The 27,613-nt window shown below is 36.6% G+C and overlaps 1 protein-coding gene across 1 annotated transcript; it reads left to right on the top strand.

The window, feature by feature from the left end:
• The first annotated feature begins 633 nt into the window (after positions 1 to 633).
• On the top strand, positions 634 to 27,044 carry OTUD6B (OTU deubiquitinase 6B). Its single transcript, XM_066266090.1, has 7 exons — positions 634 to 846; positions 1,558 to 1,709; positions 13,842 to 13,922; positions 21,321 to 21,633; positions 22,548 to 22,609; positions 24,770 to 24,876; positions 25,620 to 27,044. Exons 1-7 carry the CDS (start codon positions 765 to 767, stop codon positions 25,702 to 25,704), a joined length of 882 nt encoding a protein of 293 aa, XP_066122187.1. The 5' UTR covers positions 634 to 764; the 3' UTR covers positions 25,705 to 27,044.
• Positions 27,045 to 27,613: the final 569 nt, after the last annotated feature.

Here is a 27,613-nt window from a genome sequence, read left to right as displayed (position 1 = left end):
CAATATCGTAAATAAAAGAAACATTTTATTCACTGCAACAATAATACACTATAATATGATAAATGCATAATAAAACATTTGTCATATTTTATATTATAATTATGCTTACATGCTTATTAATTTTTAATAATTGTAAGAAAAAAGTACTCATTTAGATACAAATACGTGATATCACACGCAATGGATCAACTCCGCATCGATCGAATAGGGACATTTATAGATTACTCTTCCAATATCAAAAAGGAGGACATGTAGAAAGACACTTTTTGAGGGAGGACATAACTTACAAAAGAAGGGCTATCCTCCCTAAAGGAGGACGATTGGTTACCAAATGCATTACTGGAGCTGGAGGAGAGCAGACTTATATATACACAAGTCCCTATTCTTGATCCATGATTAGTGAGAGAGAGAGAGAGAGAGAGAGAGAGAGAGAGAGAGAGAGAGAGAGAGAGAGAAAGAGAATGTTGTGTGTATCCGTGTGTAAATCTGTCGCACGTTTGCGCATGCTCGCAGCCTTTCAGTCAGTCAAGCCCCGCCCCCACGCGCGCGCGTGTGCCTGTCTCAGGTTTGCGCATGCCCGCATATTCCATATCCCCGCCCCCCTCTGCTTCCAAAGACTCGGCTTAAATCCGGTACCGCCTAGAAGGCAGGGCTGGGTTTCAGCCTGGCCAATGGAGCCCAGGGTGAGGGTTGAGAGGTAGGAGGTGCCTGCTAGCCGGTGGTGCAAGATTGTTCCCGCATGTGTGCTGGGCTACCTGGAGGTCATGGAGGTGGTCTTGGCGGAAGCGTTTGATGAAGAGGAGCAGCTGGTGAGAAGGCATCGCAAAGAGAAGAAGGAGTTGCAAGGTGCTGGCGGAGTGGGAACCTAGAAGTCACCAGGCAGGCCCGTTCTGGGGATTGTTAGACTTTGAATCGGCGTTTCCTAGACTTCTTGAAAGTAATCAGTGGCCTTTACCTCTCCACTCTCCTTCCCCGTTCATCCCTCTTCACTCCCCCTTCCCCGGCGATCCCTTAAATCCTGTAAATCTTCAGTGGATTTCTTGTCTCAGGCCCATCGCGTTCCCTCACTCCCCCACCCCGTCTCGTGGAATGCTGATGGCTGAGAATACCTCCCAACCACCGAGGGGGAATCGCGCTGTGACGCCTCTCTCCGTCTCCCTTGCTCATTCCTACTCCAGTCACCGACACTTGGCCCGAAGGGTGTTTTTTGAAATATGAAATATCCCCTAATTTTTGTGAGCAGTATACCTTACCTCAATTTTGATGGCTTAAAAGAGGTACTGGAAAGATTTAGAAATTTCATTCGTCTTTTTCTTTTGTCTCCTACCACAGCAAACTCACGGTTATGTTAATGAGACTTGGGGCGAGGTGGGGACCTAGGGGTTGACTCAATTTCGTCTGGGCTCTTCTCTGTAATTGTCTGATTGTTATGAAATTATTCTTGTTAAAAAAAAATATTCTTGTTTACATAATTACTTTTTCCATCCCCTATTGTTCCTGTTTCTCTTTTTCTCTTAACCCCTGAGTTTTTGACTTAAAGCGTTTGTGGCTTTTCAGCCAAAATTCAAGGTATGAAGAATGCTGTTCCCAAGAATGACAAAAAGAGGAGAAAACAACTTACAGAAGATATTGCTAAGTTGGAGGCAGAAATGGAACAGAAACATAGAGAGGAACTAGAGCAATTGAAGCTGACTTCTAAAGAGAGTAAAGTATGTTTTTCTTTGCCTACAGCATTTGAAAGCAACTGTCTACTTCTGTTAAACTGTTTACTATATAAAATCATAAATTTGGAGGGAAATGAAGTCATTTAGTCATGCTCATGCATTACCTTCATTATTTTTGTGATCAGGTAGTGTGTTTTTGTAAGGGAGATCAGCCAAGAAAGTACACTTTATTTACTTGCCCAGAAGAGGAGCAAAATTCCATTAATTATGATTATAACCTGGGTAAAGTTACTTTATGTGGAGCATAAATTTCTCCACAGATAATGGTACAAGTACACCTGTTTCAGTAAAGATTTTGTATGAATCAAATGGGACAATGAATGTGAAATAATTTTTAAGGTACAAAAGTGCTTTATGAAGTTGTATGTAATGAATGAGAATTTGCTGATGTTTCTGGATTAGACTGGAGCATACTATTCATCGTTTTAACTTAATGTTTATTTTATTATTGTGGCTAATGTCTTGTGTGCCTATCACATTTAACATATTACATGTAATAGCTTATATAATTCTTATAGTAACACACTATTAGGTATTACCTATGAAGTAAGTGTAGATAACTCCATTTTCAAGTGGGAAACAGGCTCTGAGAGAATAAGAATATTGTACTGAATTCATAGCATCTACTATTAAGTGCCAAAGAGTCAGAGCTGTCTTACTCCCGGAGGTGAATACTGAGTTCTATTATAACATTGTATAGTGTGGTAGATAGTGTTAGGTTAGATGCTGAGAGGAACTAGGCGGATCAGGGTTTAGGGAGGAAAAGTTATATTTAGGCACTTGGCAAGCAGACGGTCCTGAGACCAAAATGGCATCAGCTGCGAGGTGTAAGAGGGGCGGGCTTCATTTATAGAAAAGCCTGATGTAGGTGTCTGGGAGAAATAATGTCCATGTTCAGTGGGCGGTGGGGTCAGAGTGCAACAGGATCCGTGCGCTGTTGGCTGTTGGATCCGGTTGTAGCAGCACTATGTGACAGGTCTTCACAGCCTTCCCGCTGTGCTCTGAGACTTAGAACCCTGAAACTTGAATAGCAGGAAAACCACCTAGGGGTAATTGCCCTAGGTATAGGCTTGGAGAAATAGGCTGGGAGGAATGGGCTCGGAGGAAAATAACTGTGAGCTGGGGTCATTCTACCTAACAGCAAGCTTATTGCTTGGGTTTTAAGGATCAGACTCTATAACCTCACTTCAGTTTGGTAGTTAGAAAGTTCTTATGTCTATGCAAATTTTTTCTACCATAATTAAATTTTACTTTATTTGTTTTGTTTTTGGTCTGCTGTTGACAGGGAACACAGTTTGTACTGATTTACAATGGTGGTTATATTAAACATAGTCTTATTTTCTTTAAGTTTATTAGCCAGTTAACAAGATCCTGTGCATCGTACCCTTAACATACTTTATTTCCAAATAAAAAGGCTTGGTTGCTTAGGGTGTTTGTGTTGTCAACAATCATGGTATTCCTAATCTTCTCCTGGTCTTTTCTTTTGAGATAGTTTTGTTTGTTCTCTCAGGCCTTTCAGTTTTGAATTTCTTTCCTAGGTTTCCAGGGGCAAAAGTGTTTGATTCTTAGGCTACATATTGTCCAACTGTTAAAAATACAAACTGCCATTCTGTTTTGAATTATTATCTTTTTCATTAACTTAAGCTTGTTTTTTTTTCTGAAAGCTGCCTGAATTCTTATGTCATTGCTTTCTCTTTTTTTCCAGATGCTTTTCTGTATCTTGCCTGTTGTCAATATGCCAATATATAAATTTGAACAGATTTCTCTGAAATATGTAAGATACTAATTTCACTAAGGTTGACAACCATTCTTTGAAATCTTAATCTGATTTTGATATTTGGATCATTTGGACCATAGCCTTGAAGAGTGCTGATTGAATTTGAAGTTATTAGGGGAATTGATATTTTTTTTGTGTGTGTCATACTAAAAACTAGCTCAGCTTATTTGTAGTAATAAAATACTATAAGCAGAAAACAAAGCCGGATTTGGGGTTACTCTCCCCTTAATGCCAATAAAGAGAGAAAAGGACCAAGTAGGTATAAGGTGTGTAGTCAAATTTTAGCAACTTGAGAAGGCAGGTGATTCCTGTCTAAAAGAACTGCCTTAACACTCTCCTGGTGCTGTTTTTTTTTTATTTTTTATTTTTTATTATTTTTTAAAATTTATTTTTATTTTTTTTATAGGGTTCAGCTGCAGAAACATATCTTCTGCAACTTTTGAGGTAACACAGGCCCAATCATATGGCCCTATCTAGTGTCCTTGGTAAATCTTCAAGACAGCTGAGGTCAGGTATCTCCCGCGAACAGCCAATACCTGGTGCCTCTGGGACTATCTGCCTCTGGGAATTATCTGTGAAAAGATGCCCTGTTTTCTTAGGATAGAACAGGGGTCCCCAAACTTTTTACACAGGGGGCCAGTTCACTGTCCCTCAGACCATTGGAGGGCCGGACTATAAAAAAACTATGAACAAATCCTTGTGCACACTGCACATATCTTATTTTAAAGTAAAAAAACAAAATGGGAACAAATACAATATTTAAAATAAAGAATAAGTAAATTTAAATCAACAAACTGACCAGTATTTCAATGGGAACTATGGGCCTGCTTTTGGCTAATGAGATGGTCAATGTCCGGTTCCATATTTGTCACTGCTAGCTGTAACAAGTGATATGATGCGCTTCCGGAGCCATGATGTGTATGTCCCACATCACCGGAAGTAGTACTGTATGTGAGTGACGCAGCGCTGTGCGGTGCCACCACATACAGTACTCCTCTCACTGACTACCAATGAAAGAGGTGCCCCTTCCGGAAGTGTGGGGGGGGAGGAGGGGGAGTTAAATGGCCTCGGGGCTGCAATTTGGGGACCCCTGCGATACAAAGTACAGATTTAAGATTGATGAACTAATTTATAGGCCTTGACTTTTCACAGTAAATCCTGCTCCTAGGCTTTTATAAACAACTATTGTGATTTAAACTCCCCTAATTGTCAGGTTCTTCCCCAATGTGAGCTTTCCCAAAAATTCCTGCAAAGATAAACTTTTCCCTATATTTTAAGGTAAAGGTCAGGGAGCCATTAGGGAAGACTAGCAAGGAGATTAACTATTTCCTAACCCTTAGGTATATCCAATTAACTACAACTAAAAGATACTATTAACTGAAGACAAAATTTTAACTTTTGGGCTCCTTTATCAATACTAGTTACTAATCCTCACCTATTTACTTCAGCAAATATAGTACATAATCCCCATTTAATGATTAAAGTTGGTTGTGATATCTTAATGATACATACATATATATTAAATTTTTCTTTTTTAGATATTAGGGTATAGACTTTATTTTAATTTAGAAATTAAATTTAATTGGGTGACAACAAGAATACATAGATTTCAAGTAAACAACTCTATAGCATTTGAACTGTTGATTGTGTTGTGTGCCCATCACCCAAAGTCAAATCTATTTCTGTCACTGTATTTTTGTCCCTATTTGTCCCTCCGCAATAGCTTCTCCCCTTGGGAATCACTTTACTTTTATCTGTGTTCATGAGTCTCAGTTTTATATCGCACCTATGTGTGAAATCATGTAGTTCTTAGCTTTTTCTGATTTTCTTATTTTACTCAATATAATGTTCTCAAGGTCCACCCATGTTGTAGTAAATGGCATATGTCATCATTTCTTATGGCTGAGTAGTATTTCATAGTATATATGGACCACATCTTTATCCAATTCTCTCCCGAAGGGCACTTTAGTTGTTTCCATGTCTTGGCCATTGTGAATAATGCTGCGATGAACATGGGTTTGCATGTGTCTTTGTGTAGCAGTGTTTTCGAGTTTTGGGGTAGATACCCAGTAGAGGGATTGTTGAATTATAAGGTAATTCTATTCTTAATTTTTTGAGGAACTACCATACTTTCTTCCATAAGGGCTGTACCAATGTACATTCCCACCAGCAGTGAATGAGAGATCCTTTTTCTCCACAGCCTCTCCAACACTTGTTACTACTTGTCTTGATAACAACCAATCTAACAGACAGGATGTATCTCATTGTAGCCTTGATTTGCATTTCTCTAATAGCTAGGGAAGATGATCTTTTCATACATCTATTTGTTGTTTGTATGTCTTCTTGGGAGAAGTGTCTGTTTAGGTGCTCTCTCCATTTTTTAATTGAATTGTTGCTTGTTTGTTACTGAGCTTTATGAGTTCTTTATATATTTTGGTTATTAATCTCTTATTGGAGCTCTTGCAAATATCATCTTCTATTTGACTGGATGCATTTTTGTTTTGTTGTTGGTTTCTTTTGCTGTGCAGAAGCGTTTTAGTTTATTATAGTCCCATTCATATATTGTTGCTTTTACTTCCCTTGCCTTTTGGGTCAAATTCCTAAATTGTTTTCTATCACCAAGGTTCATAAATTCAGTACCTGTGTTTCCTTCTAGGTGAGTTATTGTTTTAGACTTTATATTTAGGTCTTTGATCGATTTTGAATTAATTTTTGTGCAGGGAGACAAATTTTGGTCAAATTTATTCTTTTGCATGTGGCTTTCCAGTTTTCCCAGCACCTTTCTTTGAAGAAACTTTGTTTTTTCCATTGTGATTTGTTGGCTCTTTTGTCAAAGATTATTTGTCGCTATATATGTGTTTTTTATTTCTGAGCTCTCTATTTTGTTCCATTGGTCTATATGTCTGCTCCTCTGCCATTACCTTGCTGTTTTGATTATTATGGCTTTATAGTATAATTTGAAGTCAGGTAGTGTGATATCTCTGGCTTTATTCTTTTTCCTCAGAATTACTTGGGCTTCGGGGTTTTTTATGTTTCCATACAAATTTGATGTTTTCTATTCTATTTCTCTTTAAAAAAAAAAAGACATGGGGCCTGACTTATGGTGGCGCAGTGGCTAAATGTCAACCTGGAAATGCTGAGGTCACCGGTTTGATACCCTAGACTTGCCTGGTCAAGTTATATATGGGAGTTGATGCTTCCTGCTCCTTCCCCCTTCTCTCTCTCTTTCTCTCTCTTTCTTACTTTCTCTTCTCTCTAAAAATGAATAAAGTAAAAATAAATAAATTATAAAAAAATTTAAAAATGATTTTGTGAATTGCATTAAATCTGTATATCGCTTTGGGTGATATGGCCATTTTAACTATGTTGAATCTTCCAATGTATGAACATGGAATACTTTTCTGATTTAGTATGTCTTTTTTCAATTTCTTTCAGTAAAGCTTTTTAGCTATCAGTGTATAGACCCTTCACATCCTTTCTTAAGTTTATTCCTATGTATTTTATTTTTTTGTTGCAACTGTAAAAGGGATTTTTTTTTTTTAGTTCATTTTCTGAAGTTTTATTGTTGACATTCAGGAAAGCAATAGACTTTTATATATTGATTTTGTATCCCGTAAATGTACTGTATTGGCTTATTGTTTCTAATAGTTTTTCAGTGGAGTCATTGGGGTTTCTGTTACAGGATCATGTTGTTGGCAAAAAATGATACCTTTATTCTTCTTTCCCAATATAGATGTCTCTTATTTCTTTCTCTTGCCTTATTGCTCTGGCTAGGACTTCCAGTACTAGTATAAATACGAGTGAAGAGTGTGGGCATCCTTATTTTTTCCCTGACTTTAGAGAAGAAGCTTTGATTTTTTTTCACCATTTAGTATGCTATTGGCTGATGGCCATATATGACCTTTATTATGTTATGGTACTTCTTTACCCATTTTATTGAGTGTTTTGAACTTAAATGCATGTTGGATCTTATTGAATGTGTTTTCTTCATCTATTGATAAAATCATATTATTTTTATTCTTTGTTTTGTTGATTTGGTGTATTACATTGATGAATAATACGTATGTTGAACCATTCTTATGCTCCTTGATCATGATGTATTTTTTTTTTTTTTTTTTTTTTAATTTTTTTTAATTTATTTTTTATTTATTCATTATAGAGAGGAGAGGGAGAGACAAAGAGAGGGACAGAGAGAGAGAGGAGAGACAGAAGGGGGGAGGAGCTGGAAGCATCAACTCCCACATGCGCCTTGACCAGGCAAGCCCAGGGTTTCGAACCGGCGACCTCAGCATCTCCAGGTTGATGCTCCATCCACTGCGCCACCACAGGTCAGGCGTATTTTTTAAATGTATTATTGTATTTGATTTGCTAGTATTTTGCTTAGGAATTTTGGATTTATATTCATTAGAGATACTGATCTGTGGTTTTCTTTTTTTGAGCTGTCCTTGCCAGGTTTTGGTGTCAGGGTTATGTTGGCCTCATAAAATTTGTTAGGGCGTATTGTTTCTTCTCTTTGTAAGACTTTAAGAAGGCTAGATACTAATTCTTCTTTGAATGTTTGGTAGAATTCACTAGTGTAGCCATCTGGTCCTGGACTTTTATTTTTGGGGAGGTTTTTGATAGTTGTTTTTATTTCCTCCCTGCTTATAGGTCTGTTTAGGTTTTCCACTTCTTGTGACTCCGGCTAGGAAGATTATATAGTTCTAGGGATTTGTCTGTTTCTTCTACATTGTTAAATTTGGTGGCATATAATATTCCATAGTATTCTAGTATGATCCTTTGTATATCTATGATCTGTGTTAACTTCTCCTTTCATATTGGATTTTGTTTATATGAGTCCTTCCTCCTTTTTTCTTTAGTGAGTCTAGCCAGGTGTTTGTCATTTTTTTTTAACCTTTTTAATGAACCAGTTCTGTGTTGTATTAATTTTAAAAATAGTTTTCTTATTCTCTATTTCATTTAGTTCTCTAATATTTACTGTTTCCTTTCTTCTGCTGACTTTGTGTTGCCCTTGTTCTTCTTTTTGTAACTCTTTCAGATGTGATTTTATTTTATTTTATTTTATTTTTTTATTTTTTTTTTCAGATGTGATTTTATGTTGTTAACGTGGGATCTCCTGTTTGTTGATAAAAGCTTGTAATGTTATTCAGTTCCCTCTTATTACTGCTTTTGCTGCATTCATGTTGTCATTCTTGTTTGTGTGTATATATATATTTTAATTTCTGCTTTTATTTCCTCTTTGACTCAGTCATTTTTTAAAAGTATGTTGTTTAATTTCCACATTTTTATGAGTTTTGTTCGTTTTTGTTTGCAGTTGAATTCCAGTTTCTGAGCTGTATGCTCAGAGAATATGCTAGGTATAATTTCAATCTTCTTGAATTTGGTGAAGTTAGTTTTGTAACTCAGCATATGATCTGTTCTTGAGAATGTTCCATGCACACTGGTAAAGAATGTATAATCTGATATTCTGGGATGAAATGTCCTATAAATGTCAATTATGTCCTGTTGGTCTAGTATAGGGGTTCCCAAACTTTATGCACAGGGGGCCAGTTCACTGTCCCTCAGACCGTTGGGAGGGCCGGACTATAAAAAAACTATGAACAAATCCCTATGCATACTGCACATATTTTAAAGTAAAAAAACAAAACAGGAACAAATACAATATTTAAAATAAAGAACAAGTAAATTTAAATCAACAAACTGACCAGTATTTCAATGGGAACTATGGGCCTGCTTTTGGCTAATGAGATGGTCAATATGCTCCTCTCACTGACTACCAATGAAAGAGGTGCCCCTCCCGGAAGTGCGGCGGGGGCTGGATAAATGGCCTCAGGGGCCACATGCGGCCCGCTGGTTGTAGTTTGGGGACCCCTGGTCTAGTATGTCATTTAAAGCTGATACTTCTTTACTGATTTTCTTTTTGATTGATTTATCTAAACTGTCAATGGTATTTTGGTAACTCCAAGTATGATTGTTTTTGTCTATCACTTTTTTTTTGTTAGTATATCTCTTATATATTTTGATGCTTCCTGATTTGTGATGTTCCTGATATTAAGTGTGATCCTTCTTGATATAGTGACCCCTTTATTATTATAGAAATCCATCCTTGTCTTTTGGGACCTTTCTTGTCTTGAAGTTGGTATTGTCAAATATAAGTATGGATACACCTGCTTTTCTTTGGGTCTTATTTGCTTGGGGAATTGTTGTCCAGACTTTTAATTTGAGTCTGCTTTTGTCTGTATAGCTTTGATGTGTCTCCTGGAGGCAGCATATGGTTGGGTTTTGCTTGTTGATCCAATTCACTACTTTCTGCCTCTTTATTGGTGAGTTCAGTTCATTTGTATTTAGGGTATGTAGTTATTGACACTCGATATCCTATTACCATTTTATGTTTTGTTTTCTGGTAGGTCTCTGTCTTCTGTGCTTCTTCTGTTTTGTGTTTTGTCAGTTTTTTTTTTTTTTTTTTCTTCTTCTTCTGAAGCTGGAAACGGGGAGAGACAGTCAGACAGACTCCCGCATGCGCCCGACCGGGATCCACCCGGCACGCCCACCAGGGGCGACGCTCTGCCCACCAGGGGGCGATGCTCTGCCCCTCCGGGGCGTCGCTCTGCGGCGACCAGAGCCACTCTAGCGCCTGGGGCAGAGGCCAAGGAGCCACCCCAGCGCCCGGGCCATCTTTGCTCCAACGGAGCCTTGGCTGCGGGAGGGGAAGAGAGAGAGACAGAGAGGAAGGAGGGGGTGGGGGGTGGAGAAGCAAATGGGCGCTTCTCCTGTGTGCCCTGGCCGGGAATCGAACCCGGGTCCCCCGCACACCAGGCCGACGCTCTACCGCTGAGCCAACCGGCCAGGGCGTGTTTTGTCAGTTTTTGATTGCTAGTATCACACACTTTTTTCTACTGTTTCCTCTTTTCTGAAGCTATGTGTTTCAGATTTTTTTTTTGTTGGTAGTTACTGTTAGGTTATTAGGAAAAATTTTTTTTTCTTTTTTTTCTTTTTGTTTTCCAAGTGAGAGGAGGGGAAATAGACAGACTATCTGAGTGGGATCACCTGGCTACCTTTGTCTGGGGCTGATGCTTTGCCTGTCTGGGCCCATGCTTGCAACTGAGGTATTCTTAGCATTTGAGGCAGAGGCTTCAGTGCCTAGAGCCAGTGTACGCGAGCCAATCTAGCCATGGTTTTGGGAGGTGGAGAAAGAGAGAGAGAAAGAGGGAGTGGAAGGGGTGGAGAAGCATATGGTTGCTTCTCCTGTGTGCTGTGACTAGAAGTCGAACTCGGGACATACACACACTGGGCTGACGCTCTACCACTGAGCCAATCGGCCAGGCCGGAAAAAAATGTTTCATATATACAGAGTCCTTTGTCTTATGAGTGCTTCTGCACTCTATTCTGCTTTGCTACCTGAGACCTTTATCCTCTTCCCTTTCATATTTTTGTTGTCTCAGGTTTTCCTTATTTATATGGTAACCTTGTTGAAACTTTTACTTATAGGTTTGTTTGTTTTGGTCTTTGTATCTAGTAGAATAACCCCCTTGAGCATTTCCTGCAGTAGATGTTTTCTGGTGATAAATTCCCTCAGCATCTGTATATTTGCAAAATTGCAGGTCAGGTTCTCCTTCATATTTGAAGGATGACTTTGATGGGTATAGTATTTTTGGCTGGTAATTCCTACCTTTCAGTAGTTTGAATGTTCGGATTCTCTCTGGTTTATTGTAGAGTTTCTACTGAGAATTCTGTTGGTAACCTAATGGGCCTTCCTTTATATGTGATCTTCTTTTCTCTAGTTGACTTGAGGATTCTTTGTCATTGATTTTTGATGGCTTTATTATAATGTGCCTTGAACAAGGTATATTTGGGATGAGGTAACTTGACATTTTGTTTGCTTCTTGGATTAGAGTATCTAACTCTTCCCGTAGGCTTGGGAAGTTCTTATCGATTAATTATTTGAATAAGCTCGCCATTTCCTTCCCCCTCTCTTCTTCAGAAATACCCATCCTTATATTGTTCTTTCTGGTGAAGTTGAACAATTCTTGTAGAGCTCTTTTATTTTTTTAAATTCATGAGTTTCTCTCTTCTTCTCTCTGTAGCCTCTCTTATTGCCTGTCTTTGGTGTCACTAATTCTTTCCTCTCTGTGGCCTATTCTATTAGCTAAACTTGCTAGCTCATTTTTCAATTCATGTATTAAGTTTTTCATCTCTGTTTTTAAAGTTTCAATTTCCTTAGTCAGGTCCTCATTTTGTTTTCTGAGCTTACTAATTTGCCTATTAGTGTGTTTTTGCATCTCATTGAGTATTTTCAGAACTTCAGTTTTGAAACCTCTGTTGTTTAAGTCCAAGGTTTCCATATGATTGAGATTGCTTTCTGGAGATTTTTCGTTTTCTTTCTGAAGTGTGTCTCTTTCTTGGGTAGCTATGGTATTCCATTCTTTCTGCCTTGAGATTAGTTGAGAGTGGTATTATTATAAAATAATGCTAAAAACAATGGAAAAGTTTAAAATAGAAATAAATTACAAGGAAAAAACTGAAAATTGAAAATAAAAATAAAGATTAGAGAAAAACCAAAAAATAAAGAACAAAACCCAGCATGACCTCGTGGTGGAACAGTGCATAGAGTGTAGGACTGGAATGCAGAGGACCCAGGTTCAGAACTTCTAGGTCGCTGACTTGAGCGCGGGCTCATCCAGCTTGAGCGTGGGCTTACCAGCTTGAGCATGGGGTCGCTGGCTTGAGTGTGGGATCATAGACATGACCCCATAGTGGCTGGATTGAGCCCAAAGGTTGCTGGCTTGAAGCCCAAGGTTGCTGGATTAAACAGCGGTCACTCGCTCTGCTGTAGTGCCCCCCCATCAAGGCACATATGAGAAAGCAATATCAACAAATAATTGATGCTTCTTATCTCTCTCTGTTCCTACCTGTCTGACCCTCTCTGTCTTTCTCTCTGTCTCTTTCACAAAAAAACCCCAAAAAACAGAAACCCAAAAAAATAATAAAAAACAAGACAATAAGAACAAAGAAAACCTAGGAAAACAGAAAAAAATAGAAGAAAAATGCCTCCAAACTCCCAATCAAAAGGAGGTTTTACATTTCTTTTTCATTAGGTGGGGCTTGTCGATGAATTCCAAGGGTAGCCTCTGCTGAGACGCTGCTGTTGGGATGATGGAGGTTGGGCTGCAGTCGTGATGATGGGTGGGGCATGTTGTGAGATTTATTGCTTTTTGCAATGATCTCAGGGTTTGGAGTGTTCCTCCCTGTGTTTCAACAGACCAGAGGCCCAGGCACAGCACTTCTCCTCCTCAATGGAAAGAGTGGCTCTGTAGAACTAGCTGTGATGTATGTCTCTGCCACTCTCCATACCCGCAAGTCTAGGGAGGCAGGATCTTGGTTGCTGGCAGGCTGCACTTTTTATTTTTGTGACGCTGTTGGAGTGCGGTTTGCTAGCAGACCATCGGGTCACCTGCGGTGTTGCCCTCCGTGTTCTGCCACCACTTTGCTTCAGTATCTCCTCAGATTCCCACCATTCTTCTGCTCATCCCTGTAGAAGGAGACTCAGTCACTCGAGGTTTCTCTGGCAGGCAAAAACCCAGACAGTCCAGGCTTCTCTCCTTTCTGGAGCCCACCATGAGTACATCTTGTCTTCTGCCCTCCTTCTCATCCCTTTCCACCTCTAGTCCCTTTGGCATGCAGATCTTTCAGGCAAGACTGCGAGCCCCGCTGGGGTTCCTTCTTGAGTTAGAGCTGTTCATTGTGTTGACATTTCAAGGGTTGAGATCAAGGTAAATCTCTCATACCACCCTTAGTTTGAAGTCCAACTTATCAGTTAAATTGTATCTATAGTTATCAATGGATAAGGACAGAAAAAGCTCAACTTGTTAATCGGCGAAGGAGCAGTGCTTATTAGGTTTTGGTTAATTATGATGGAAAAGAGCTCCTCTGCAATGTGTGAGGTTATGAAGATAATAATGAACTGAGTCAGCACAGAATCTTGTATATCCTATGAGTGTTATCAAAATTTAGAGAAGAGAGGGGTAGAGTGCCAGGTGAGTTGGTTCTTACAAGAAGTTTTTAGGTTACTTGAGTAGACATGTAAGAAGGAAGAAAAGCATGCAGGGATGAGTATTATCTTTGAAGAGCTATTAGGAAACTTCTTGAGAATCTGATAAATTCCTTACAAATAGAGACAGGAGACAAGAGTATGCTATGTAATATTTATCTAGTGCTGTTACTCAGATTTGAATTGTGGGATTACACATATTTGTGATTTTCTATAATAATTTAATAATCTGACTTTTTGATTAATAAAAGTATTTTTCATTAACTGGTTAATGCTTTCTGGTTTTTTTTAGAGAGATTTTGATGCTGTTAACATTTCCAACTTGGTTCTTGAGAATCAACCCCCTCGGATATCAAGAGCACAAAAGAGACGGGTATGAAAGTCATGTCACCAAGTATTTACGTTAGTGCTTGTGTCCAGTACTATCTTGTGTTATATAAGAAGAGAGTTGGAAAAAAAAATGTTGGAGTTCCTTGACAAAGGACCTTTTATAACATTTTTATGAAGCACTTATAATGTGCCAGCTACTATGCTAGGCTTAGCAATTAGATGAAATCTCATGGCCCTGGCCTGTTGGCTCAGCGGTAGAGTGTCAGCCTGGTGTGCGGGGGACCCGGGTTTGATTCCTGGCCAGGGCACACAGGAGAAGCACCCATTTGCTTCTCCACCCCCCCTCCTTCCTCTCTGTCTCTCTCTTCCCCTCCCACAGCCAAGGCTCCATTGGAGCAAAGATGGCCCGGGCGCTGGGGATGGCTCCTTGGCCTCTGCCCCAGGCGCTAGAGTGGCTCTGGTCGTGGCAGAGCGACGCCCTGGAGGGGCAGAGCATCGCCCCCTGGTGGGCAGAGTGTCGCCCCTGGTGGGCGTGCCGGGTGGATCCGGGTCCGGCGCATGCGGGAGTCTGTCTGACTGTCTCTTCCCGTTTCCAGCTGCAGAAAAATACAAAAAAAAAAAAAAAAAAGAAATCTCATTCAGTCTTGATAATTTTGTGAAGTAGGATTTCTTTCTTATCCCCATTTGATGAAGTAGGTTAGTAAGGTAGTATAAAAAAACATGTTCAGTTTACAGTTCTTATAGAAGGGTGGGGCTAGAAAGTGGGATGTACAAAGGATATTTCTTACAAATATATGATCACATTCTTTTTTTTTTTTTTTTAATAATTTTATTTTTTTAATGGGGCAACATCAATAAATCAGGATACATATATTCAAAGATAACAAGTCCAGGTTATCTTGTCTTTCAATTATGTTGCATACCCATCACCCAAAGTCAGATTGTCCTCTGTCATCTTCTATCTAGTTTTCTTTGTGCCCCTCCCCCTCCCCCTTTCCCTCTCCCTTTCCCTCCTCCCCCCGTGATCACATTCTTAATAATGCAGAATCTTCACAGTATGGACTGAGGTGATTCTGGTGCACAACTTTGGTTAAAAACTATAGCAGTAAGTGCTGAAACAAGGATTTGAACCTAGAAGTTAAGCAAGATATAAAGGTGTACCAAATTCTCAGAGATTTATGGGTACTTATGTCATGGTTAATTATGGTGAAAATTCAGAGACACGTTGATGAAATAAATTCCAAACCTAAAGAAAGTTTATGTTGAGCCCAAGTTTTGGAGCTAATCCCAGAAACAGTATCTCAAAGGATTGAGGTAATATTCCACGGAGTAGCAGTTCTGCAGTTTACTTCATACATTAAAATTAAAGGAGAAGACATAAAGGTTATGTGAAGTCCACTGGTGGTAGATTAAGAAGGCAGAAGAAAGTAAAGCAGGAAATCTCTAGGACTGGAAAAATAAAATAGAGATACATGTTTTGTTTTTACATAGGTGGATAGTTAATATTTAATAAACATAGTTTACACAGTTATGTGGGTAAAAGATAAAAATGAGGAATCTTGGGGTCATCTGGCCCCATACCAGAGTGTTTATCTTTGAAGGTCTAGAGAAGAAATGATTCTGATGTTTTTAGATATTATTCTAGATAAGGGGTCAGAAACCTTTTTGGCTGAGAGAGCCATGAACGCCACATATTTGAAAATGTAATTCCGTGAGAGCCATTCAATGACCCCTGTACGTTAGGCATTATCCAATAAAAATTTGGTGTTGTCCCGGAGGACAGCTGTGATTGACTCCAGCCACCCTCAACCATGAACATGAGAGGTAGGAAATGAATGGATTGTAATACATGAGAATGTTTTATATTTTTAACATTATTATTATTTTTTATTAAAGATTCGTCTGTGAGCCAGATGCAGCCATCAAAAGAGCCACATCTGGCTTGTGAGCTGTAGGTCCCCGACCCCTGTTCTAGATGCATATAAATAAAGGACAGGGCTTTTTCAGTTTAGGTATTCATCTATCATACAGGCCTTAGAACATAACCTCCCTCTATAACTTGCTCAGTTAGAAATTTTTTTTTTTTATGATCAAGATATCCCATATGATTATTTTCAATTATGAAGCATATCAGGCTTTCCAGAGTACCTCCTTCTTGTTTGTAGAACAAAAAGTTCATTGTGCTAAGTGTTAAATATTGAGTTGGAATTAAAAAACAATTTAGTTAGGATAAAGTAGAAGAAATATATCATAGAAAAAATGTGGAAATGAAATATAATATCAGATCTATAAGGAAAGTGATTTATTGGAATTAATGAGTTCATAATATCAAAATTATGAAAAAAATCAGATAAGGCCTTTTTACTTTCAAAAAGAAGCTTAAATTCAATCTTAAAAAATTCAACCTAAGACCAGTATCTTTTCCTTTTTGTTTGAAAGTTGATTAAGTTCAAATTATCAAACATTTTTTGCACTTAGGTAAAATTTTATTCTTTCTTTTTTTTTTCAATTGAGACAAGGGGAGATAGTGAGACAGACTCCCACATGCTCCCTGACTGGGATCTACCTGGCAAACCCCGTCTGGGGCCAATGCTCAAATCAACCAACCTATTCTCAGTGCCTGAGGCTGATGCTCGGACCAACTTGAGCTATCCTCAGCTCCTGAGGCTGATGCTTGAACCAGTGGATCTACTACTGGCTACAAGAGTGGAAGAAGGAGAAAACGGGGAGAGAGAGGGAGGGGAAGAGAAGCATGTGGTCACTTCTCATGTGTGCCCTGACTAGGATCAAACCTGGGACATCTGCATGCCGGCCAACGCTCTAACCACTGATCCAACTGGCCAGGGCCTAAAATTTTATTCTTGAGTAGTAAGTATTATGATTGTGAATTAAAAAAAAAAAGTAAAATTTAGATTTTGTGGTATCTTGAAAGTTATCTAGTTCAACTCCTTACTCATGTTGAACAAAATTTTTTGTGATGGCCTTATATTCGTGATCTATAGATTAGAAATGAAGGGCAGAATTTTTGCTTGGCTGTAGTGTAACAAAATATTTGTTAAAATTCCCTCTACTTAGTAATTGATACATGTTGGGCAGCCTATTTAATTTTGAACAGCATAAGGAAACAATTCCTTTCTGTCTTTATCAAAACTTGTTCATCCGTTCTGGATCCTTAGACAACCGTACAAACTAAAACAAATTAGATTCCTTGACTTTATCAAACATTTTGTAATTTTCCTCCTAAATTACTGCAGAAATTCTTACTTTTTCTAGCTATACCTTCTCAAAAATGTTTGTATCTTTTATAGTCTACTAGTTTAATGTTTGGGAGAGAAAATACCCTAGAAGTAATGCCAAAAGTCTTGCTTTCTTATATTAATTGGATTGTGGAATAGAAAACAGTAAAAGCTTATAATACATACTGAAGAAAATGAAACCTGAAAACAGGGTGGATAATTATGAATTAGATTTGTTTTGAACCTCTTTCTTTTTTTTTCTTTCCCTTTTTTGACCAAAAGCAACAAGTATTGAAAAGCCAATTAGCTAATGTTTATCTTTGGGAGAGATACAACTCTGGTAGAAAATCATGACAAAATTTTATGAAGATTTATTCTTAGAATGGTATGTAGCAAATCTTTTATTTTTAATCTAGAGAAGCATAGGGAGTATTTATTTAATTCAAAGAACTTCAGTGCTTCTGTTTGGTAGGCTGGAAATGAACTTAAAAAACTGGGTCCCAAAAACATGAAATTTGAGAGTTGGAATGAGATCCAGTTCAGTTTCTTAATTCTACAGATGAGAAAACTGAAGCACAAGTTGTCTAGACGGCATGCTGAAAGTTTGATACAAACCCTGGCTAGTACCCAGTTAGTTCTTAAGGTTCCTTTTCATAGTTTGCTGTAGTACTATAGCAACATGAGTCTACTTTAACTGATAATATATTTATGAGTTTTGTACTATTTTTATCTTTTATATGTTTTCTTTAGATTTTATTGGCACCGTTTAATCTCTACTAGTAGGCTTGTAGAAACCAAAGTGCCTAGTTCCATTAAGAAATTATACTGTTGATGTAAGAAATGTTCAAATATGTAGAGAATTTTTTAAGGGTTTATTTGAACTGAACTGGGGATATATACCTGGGAGCAAGATCTCAAATGCTATGGAGAATAACAGTTTGTAGTTTTTGTTATGCATTAGAGCAGCGGTTCTCAACCTGTGGGTCGCGACCCTGGCAGGGGTCCAACAACCAAAACACAGGGGTCGCCTAAAGCCATAGGAAATACATATTTTATTTAAAAATGTATTGTATAAGGAAGATTACAGGAAGGTGAGAGAAAGCAAGTCAAGGATCCATTTTAGTATGGTTAAGGTATGCTCTCTTGAGTGTGGTCATTGCTTTAGAAGGAGAGGTCTGAAAGGCATTTCAAGGGTGTGCTAACCTAGATGCCCAGGAACAATGGACAGGGCATGCTTAAAGCAAAGATTAGTCTTTTATTAAAGAATTTGTGATTTTAGTGGGAGTGACTACCCACCATGACCTGCACACTTAGGAATTTCTGACTAGATGGCCCTGTGAGTTTACTTTCCATAGAACTCCTTTTTGGTCTGCAATCTGTTGCTGGGAAAATAATCCAATGGATATCTGATTTAGTGCCCTGGAAAGGAAAGACAGTTACTTTGTTGTATTGAAGCAGAGCATAAGGGAAAACAACGGAAAAGATTGGATTAGTATTTTAGAGGTAACTACGCTGCTCACAAAAATTAGGGGATCAGGGAACATGCAGATACTCCAGTATTTTCAACTTTTTGTATAGTGCATTTTCACCAATGAAATAAAAGTTGATTTTGCATCTCATTTGCATAATCAACAATTTTTTGACTGTCGTTTGCTTTTCTGTACTTTTTTAATAAAAAAATTCAAATGCTTTTTTTTTTTATCACTTCATATTCATTTTGAAATATCCCTAATTTTTGTAAGCAGTATAGTATGTATACATAACATTATGAAGTCCAGCTCACATGTGCTATAATTTTTATTATGGTTCCGGTACCTGGATAGAAGAAACTCTATGTAGTCCTTGTCTCTTCTCTGCTCTCCCCAGTTATATGATCTTTGGAAATCTTTTGGCATAGTTTCCTCAAAAGAGGAAAATGAGTTTTAGAATCCTCATACTTCCCTCTGGAATGTTCTTTTAGTCTTTTATAAAGTCATAGTGCCATCTTGTGTTTTAAGATTTTACACTTCGGTGATCCACAGTTGCAGAGAGATGAATTTGTTCATGTAATTTCTGGAATGGTTGGAAGAAAAGCTTAAATAGGCTTATATTTTATTGGGGAGGTAATTGCTTTTGATTCAGGTAACTTAGAAGTCACTTGAGGTTTATCTATCATGGCATTTAACTGGCATGTAGTAAGCACAACATGTAGCATTGTGTTAAATTTGTCTTTCCATTTGCTTTGTCTGTCCCAAGGAGGAGTGAAGAAATAGGGACATGAGCCTGACCAGGTGGTGGCACAGAGGATAGAGCATCAGATTGGGATGAGAAGGAGGCCCCGAGGTCGCCAGCTTGAGCACAGGTTCATCTGGTTTGAGCAAGGCTCACCAGCTTGAGCCCAAGGTCGCTGGCTTGAGCAAGGGGTCACTCGGTCTTCTGTAGCCTCCGACCAATGCACATATGAGAAAGCAATTGATAAATAAGGTGCCGCAGTGAAGAATTGATGTGTCTCATCTTTCTCCCATCCTGTCTGTCTATCCCTGTCTATCCCTCTCTGTGACACACACACACACACACACACACCACACACCACACACACACACACATGAGATAGGGACATGAAAATTTTTACCTTTTTCTAGGTTAACTGTGTAATTTGCTACCAATATTAGAATTTAATTTAATTTAATTATTTTTATTCTCTTAAATAGAAAAACATTCTCCCCCCCAAGTATACAAGTAAAACATACAGTAGAGAATTAGAAAGATGCAGAAAAGTGCAACACATACATACACACCCAGAAAAATACAACTTACTTTGTAATCCTACCATCCAGAAAAGAGTACTGTAAATATTTTTGTGTATGTCCTTCTAGTGTTTTCTTAAACTATGTATGCATAGACTTAATGTATATTAATGGTAGATCCTCCTCAATTTATGATGGGGTTAAGTCCTGATAAACCCATCATAAGTGGCAAATATCATAAATTGATATTTAAACACACCTACTAAATATCAGCTTCACTTAACCTATGTTAAACATGCTCAGAATATTCACCTGTTATTGGGCAAAACCATCCTAACACTGTAGAGGGTGGTTGTTTACCCTCATGGTCATGTGCCTGACTGGGAACTGGCTTGCTGCCCCTGCCCAGCCATTATGAGAGGATCCTACCACATATTACTAGCCTGAGAAAAGATCATATTCATAATTTGAAGTAAGGTTTCCACTGAATGTGTGTACTTTCATACTACCATAACGTCAAAAAATTTAAATTGAACCACTGCAAATTGGGAACCGTTTGTGTGTACCTATCTCTTTTTACCCCAACTATATCTCAGTTTTTCATTGCAACACCTTAGTTCATTGATTGCTTTCTCATATGTTCCTTGATCGGGGAGCCTTCAGCTGACCGAGTAACCCCTTGCTCGAGCCAGTGACCTTGGGTCCAAGTTGATGAGCTTTTTGCTCAAACCAGATAAGCCCTTGCTCAAGCTAGCAACCTTGGGGTCTTGAACCTGGGTCCTCTGCATCCCAGTCCAACACTCTATCCACTGCGCCACCACCTGGTCAGGCAATATTTTAAATTTTTATATAGAAGAATATTTTATCTATTATATGGAAAAAATATTGTGTCTATGCTTACACATTTTTTAAAGCTAGATAAATGTAAAAAGAATTCCTGTAGCCTTCTAAAGGCTTTTAGCATTTTAAAATGCTAAAAGAGATAGGTACACACAAACGGTTCCCAATTTGCAGTGGTTCAATTTAAATTTTTTGACATTATGGTAGTATGAAAGTCTAGTCTCACTAGTGGAGTGGTAAATTACAAGGCTTGGCATTAGCCTGGACTTAAATATGACATGGTGTGCTTTAAGGCCTAGGACAAGTCAGTAGTAAGGCAGGACATTGAAATCAGTAAGTAAAGTTTTTAGAACCTTGGCATGTAGTTTTTAAATTTTTCAAAGAAAAATTGGAGGTTTTTTTGTCCTAGTACAGAGCTAGGTGCTGGGTATAAACAGATGAGAAAGGTTGCTTGTCTTCAAAGGAGTTCACAGGATAGAAGATTCTACAAGTAATGAGATCATCAATATGATAGTGCTTGTGGGAGAAGGGTGAAAAATGGCAAAAATGTTTTAAGAATCTTTTATTTCTATGTCCTTAATAAATGTAAATTAATCCTAATTATTATGAGTTAACTTTTCTACATTGTCCTCTTTTTAGGATAAAAAGGCTGCATTGGAAAAGGAACAGAAAGAAAGGATAGCTGAAGCTGAAATGGAGAACCTCTATGGAGCTAGACATGTTGAAAGTGAAAAACTTGTTGAAATATTGGCAGCTAGACAGTTGGAAATGAAACAGATTCCGTCTGATGGCCACTGTATGTATAGAGCCATTGAAGATCAACTGAAAGACCAGGAATGCTCTCTGACTGTATCTGCCTTAAGAAGTCAAACTGCTAAGTATATGCAAAGCCATATGGAAGATTTTCTGCCATTTTTAACAAACCCTAATACAGGAGATAGGTATAGTCCAGGTAATTTATTTTCCTTTACTGTGTTTTGTCGCAGTTGTGGTGGTTGACCTTGTTAAATCAAATAATTCCTGGGACCGAGACTAAGAAAAACTGGAGTAGTCTTTTTTGGGAAAAAAAAATCTCAAAATTTAGGTAGAATTATTTTCTATAGATACATATTTTTTTTTGAGAGAAAATATTGATTTGTTGTTCCACTTATTTATGAATTTATTGGTTGCTTTTGTTTGGTGTATTCAGATGACACTCTAACCAACTAAGCTACCTGGCCAGGGCATATTTTCTATAATTTTAATAGATAGTAGTACATTTTAATAGATAGTAGTATATTTTGCTTTATTAAGTACTTATTTTGTAGTTAAGATATATTAATCATTTTATATAAGATACTGATGCAAATAAGGCAAATGCTTGCAAAGTAACAAGCAGAGGCACTGTTTGATGTTATCTCTGGGAAAGGAGTTTCAACTAACTCATTTGCATTTTTACTCTGATTCTTTTACATTTCTTATAGTCTTACAGTGGAGCTGATTGCATAGAGGGTACATTCCTATTCTTGTGGTGTATTCTTTCAGATGTAGGTTTAAGTTTTAAAATACATGTTAAATAGTGACTAAGGTAACAATTTTGGGGAGTCATTGCTTGGGATTAAGGGAAGGAAGCAGTTTTGTTATGTAGCTAAGGTCATTGGGTCTCAGACTTAGGGAGGGAGGCAGAAATGCTTTGCTCTTGGATAAGGTAGTGGGAAATTGTGAGCTAAGTTTGGATCTAGGAAGTAGATTAAATTCTGGAGAGTACAGGTAGAGAAGGAGGAAGTTCATATCTTGAACAGTTTTTTCAGTAGTTATGGGAGCTATAAAAGGGATTTTTATAACAGGAGTTAAGAATTATGAAGTGCTATATTCTGTTCTCTACAGAGGAGTTTGGAAAGTACTGTGACGATATTATAAACACAGCTGCATGGGGAGGTCAGCTTGAGGTAAGTTCATAATTATTCATAGTGATTGTGGATTGTTAAATTATTTCTAAATCACATTTTCAGATATTTTTCAGATGATCCCTATTTTTCTTTGTAGATTCCTGTTCTTTATGTACTTGCTATTTCTCTACTGACAAAGCATTGAAGTGTAGGGGGTTAACATTCTTAGGCTTTCAGGTACTGTCTGTACCTTCAGGAAGTGATACACTATTTTGTTTTAAATAGCTGAGTACTTGATCTGTGGGTTGGTGAGGACCATGTTGCATCTACATGTTTTATTTGTGATGCTGCTGCTGGCAGTATGTTTAATTTTTTTGACTTATGAAAATTAAAATTTTACTCAGGTACAGTGAAATTACCCCAGTAGCTCAACTGATGAAAGTCAGTATTGGAAAAGTAATTTATCTATTACATCAGAAATATAAACAGTATTTTTACATGAAATTACAGGTCAAGTCCCTACCACTCAGATCTATTAAAAATGTGTTAGAAATTCCTAGTTGATAATGACTGATTGACTTAAAAGCAGTATCAATGCATTAAAATGCATATTTAAGAAAACAGTACATTTAGTCACTTGTAGGGAGTTAATCAGGATTATTTTTTTTAGGTTCCATTATTTATCTTTTAATTCTGTTTTATTAAAATAAAACATGTAAATGGTTTAAGACTCTAAGTGATGATAAAGCAGCCTGGATTATTAGAAAGTCAGGAGATAAGAGGGAAAGTTGTGGATTTGGCTCCTGGCTTTTCCTTCCACTTCTCAGTTGCGTGACCTTGAGGGAGTTGGTCAGTCTCCTGAGCTTGGGTTTCCTAATTATTGTATGGGTATAATAAAAACCCTGTATACACTCAGGTGTATACACTAAATAAGGCAGGGAGTGTATGCATAGAAATTTGTAAGCTAAAATGCCAGTTGAATAAATCTTGCAGTATTATTATAATAGTATAGTGATTAGTCATCCTGAATAGTTTATGGCTCTGAGTTTTTCACTTTAAGAACTATGTTTAAAGGTATGAAATGAATGCTTCTTCAGAATCTTTTTCTGAGTAGTGCTATATTTGTACCTCTTCTGAGCCACTGGAGGGAACTCTGTCTATTCGTTTTGTGTATCTCTTTGGGGTTTTTCAAACTCAGGAAGTTCTCATAGTAGTTTGTTTTTTTTGTTGACTACTTTAGGAGTCATTAAAGGTGCTTGAACTTTCTTATACGAATCCCAAGTTAATATAAGAATTAGAAACCTAAGTGTCTTTTTCTAAATTCAGAAATATTTCTGGAGTAGTGTCTTACTTTTGTTTAAAACTTTCTGAAAGGACCATATTTTAGACAGAATGATCTTATGGTAGGGCAGATACATAGATCAGGGCCCTATATTAAAGACTACCAAATGATGAATTTACAATCTTCCTCAGTTTGCAGGTCATTTTATTTTCTTTGTTTGACTTAGGCAGGCTTCTTAACCGTTCTCTGCCTGAGATCCTAGGTCTTTAGAGTATACCAGTGGTACCTATACATAAGGTTATGTGAGGATTGAATGCATTAATAACTATTACTCATTCAGTTTTAAGTTCTAATTTTATATTTTATGGTATAAAATTACTTAAAATTGTGTATTAAGTAGATGGAAATTCCGTGACAGGAGAGTACAATTCATATACATAACTCATTTTATCTGTGCCTTGAAAATTACAAGGCAGTGGCTGTTAACACTAGTTAAACATTAGAATCATCTGAAAAGTTTTAAGAAAAATAAACCTCCTGTTCTGCATTATTCCTTCCTTCCACCCTCTCCAAAATTGTAAATGATTTAGTCTGATGCTTTAACAATGGTTTTTTAAAAACTTTTTAATATGGAAATTTTCAATTACATTCAAAGTATAGTGAACCCAATCTACCCATTCCCTGACTTATTTACTATGACATTGATATTTCTAAGAAGCTATTATGTAGCCAGTGCTTGAAACTTCTGTATTCAATATAATAAATATTATATTTATTTGTTAATTTAATGAATATGTATTGTCTACTATGTGCCAGGCTCTCAGAGTAGAGTGAGGAGGAACAGAGAGGATCTCTGTATGACTGATTACCTTAGTAGTTTATGATTTCAGTAAGATTTACATTGTAATTGTTTTACTAATACATTTTCTTTCCTATAGCTAAGAGCCTTGTCTCATATTTTACAAACACCAATAGAGATAATACAGGCAGATTCTCCTCCTATTGTAATTGGCGAAGAATATCCAAAAAACCCAGTAATACTTGTGTAAGTACCTAGAAATGTCTACTGTTATGTTTTTTGTAATTAACAAAAAGGATTATTAAAAGAGTTTAGGTTGTTGATTAATCAGAAAAACTATCTTCAGCAGAATTAATTATATTTTATGTTAAAGGCAATTATAGAATTATAAGGCATTGTTAAAGTATGTTAGATAATTGTTTAAATTTATAGTGATTAATATTTGTATATGAGTTAAGAATAAAGTCAATTATGAAGGTTAGAGCATTTTAGGCTTAGTTTGCATATTATCCTGGTTTGACATTAATAATGCTAAAAGTTTTAACAAGTGAAAAAGTAGAACTATATTCATGTTGCCTGTTTATTCCTTAGAGATTTTTTTCCTTATTGTAAAATTAGTTTACATGATCGAGAAATCTCTGAAACACAGCATGGAGAGTTTGCTTTTGGCTTTAGTTTGTCATCAGTGACTTGGATTTAGGTAAAAATTTTAAGTTTATTGAGCACTTAGCTTTTCATTCTTTTTTATTTTTCCCCTACAATGATTGTGTATTACCTTAACTTATACTCAGCAGACAGGGTAAAAGAACTTATTACTACTACCTGTGCTTTTCATGTGGTATTGAACTGTTAAGTAATATGATTATATAGTTTAATGGTACCTCTCTGGAGTGATTCATTCAATGCTTGGTTTTATATGCATAGTAAACATAGATGAGGAATTACCTTCATCAAAACTACTCATTTCTTTTTTTTTGTTTTTATTTCAGATATATGAGACATGCATATGGCTTAGGAGAACATTACAATTCTGTTACATGGTTGGTGAACAGAGCTACTGAGAATTGCAGCTAGTTTACAAAATATTGAACAATTCTGTTTTAGTACAGTATGTCAATATGATTATTTATACCAAGTGCTGGATTGTTCTAAACATTACAGAAAAACACAACTACCTTACATCAGTTTTATGGCAAAGCTGCTAACAGGTTTTTAAAACAATGTCAGAGATAAACTTTAACCAGTGTCCTCTCAGTGGTTTTTTATAAACACTTATGAGTCCATTGTGGAGAATATCATTCATAGACCACGATGCAACCTATTTGCTTATATTTTTATTAATATAGGATCCTGAGCATTCTGTTGAAATAAATCGTAAATGTTTTACTAAAGGATTTAATAACCATTTCAATGTAATTTTTCTTGGAGAAATGAAATGACTCAGTCTTTTTGTCATTGCAATAATGTGGGGATAGTGATAACAAATTTAATTAATGCTTATAAACTAGATTGCAATAACATCGGTATTGATAGGATTAATGCTGTGAAGCTTTTTTATAACCCCATCAAAGTATAGCAATGAAGATTGTTTTAATGACTAAGAATTAAAAAATTTTTTTCAGATTGAAAATCAGTTGTTAAGCTTTAGGAAATGAGACAAATCCAAAGATAAATAGGTGTTCCCTATCAGATTTAAACCTAAAGAATTACAGATTAGCCTTTTATTTATGTGTCATTTAAAAAGATCCAACAATTTAATGTCTAATTCATTTGTTACTTGATGTTTCTTCCTCAGAATGGAATTAATGCCATTGTTTCTTGATTATTTTCATAATGACAAATTTTTACATTTTTTGTTGTATTTTATACTTTACTGCTCAGTTGCTTCACTTTCCTTGCAGCTTTTTCCACTAAGAAGCAATTTGTGACCTCTTTTATTTTTTAATTTATACACATTGAAGGAGTAGCAATGTAAAAGGGTCTAAGGCCAAATTTACTTCAGTTTCTTTCTCCTTTCCAATTTGTCTTATAAGATAGTTCTCTTTTTGTTTCATTCTCTAGTAGGATTAAATGAAAGCCTTTTTTGCTTGTTATTTTGTTAGCGTTTTATTGTCATCTTTCTGTAACTCAAGTTTTATTTGAGAATTTTTATATTACATATTTAGATAAAGTTGAGAACAACTCTTTGGGAGCTGAGACTGTATAGTAAAAATCAATACACAATTCTTTTTGATGTGAAACCTAGCTCAGATTTCAGGTTACACACATAATAATATTCGTTCTAAGAAGATCGTACTTAAATATTACAAATATGTCTGATAATTTGATATATAAGGAAGTATTAAGAAGATGAGACCTTTTTGGTTGTATCTATTTTTATCCAATTAGAAATAAATAGTAATATTTAGCATGAAGTTTATAGTATTTGAATTTTTGCCTTCTTAATGCAACTAATTTTTGCAGTTAAATATTGAGTTTATAATATATTAAAAAGGAGGTTTTAATTTTATGCCTAGCAAGTGATAATGTGTGAAGCTGGTCAACTAGAGTCAAAAGATGAAACACTTTCTGCTTGTTAAACAGAATATATTCTTAAGGCTGCTTGTTTTGTAATCTGTGATCTGAGTTTTCTTGGGGGTCTGAAATTGATAAAATAATGAAGTTATAGCATACTAAACACTTTGGCTTTATTTTAAAGCAAGCCATTACTTTAAGAAGTACTGAAACAAAGTATCATGAAACCTAGTTATTATAAATTCTAAAATATAGGATAATATTTTATTGGTAGCTATTTTTCCCCCTAACAAGACAAGTGGCATTTTTTTGATTATAGGTTTATTTTTTTTATTTTATGACCTTTAATTTTTAAATGGTCGATATGGTTATGAACAACATTTGTATGGTTTGCTTCTGTTCTTTCATAAAACTTCAGATAAAAATTATTTTAGCTGTAACCTAAAATTGAATTATTTAAAAAAATGAC

Source organism: Saccopteryx bilineata, chromosome 3, assembly GCF_036850765.1.
Source record: "Saccopteryx bilineata isolate mSacBil1 chromosome 3, mSacBil1_pri_phased_curated, whole genome shotgun sequence".
NCBI lineage: Eukaryota > Metazoa > Chordata > Mammalia > Chiroptera > Emballonuridae > Saccopteryx > Saccopteryx bilineata.
This window is presented reverse-complemented; position numbering and strand designations above follow the sequence as displayed.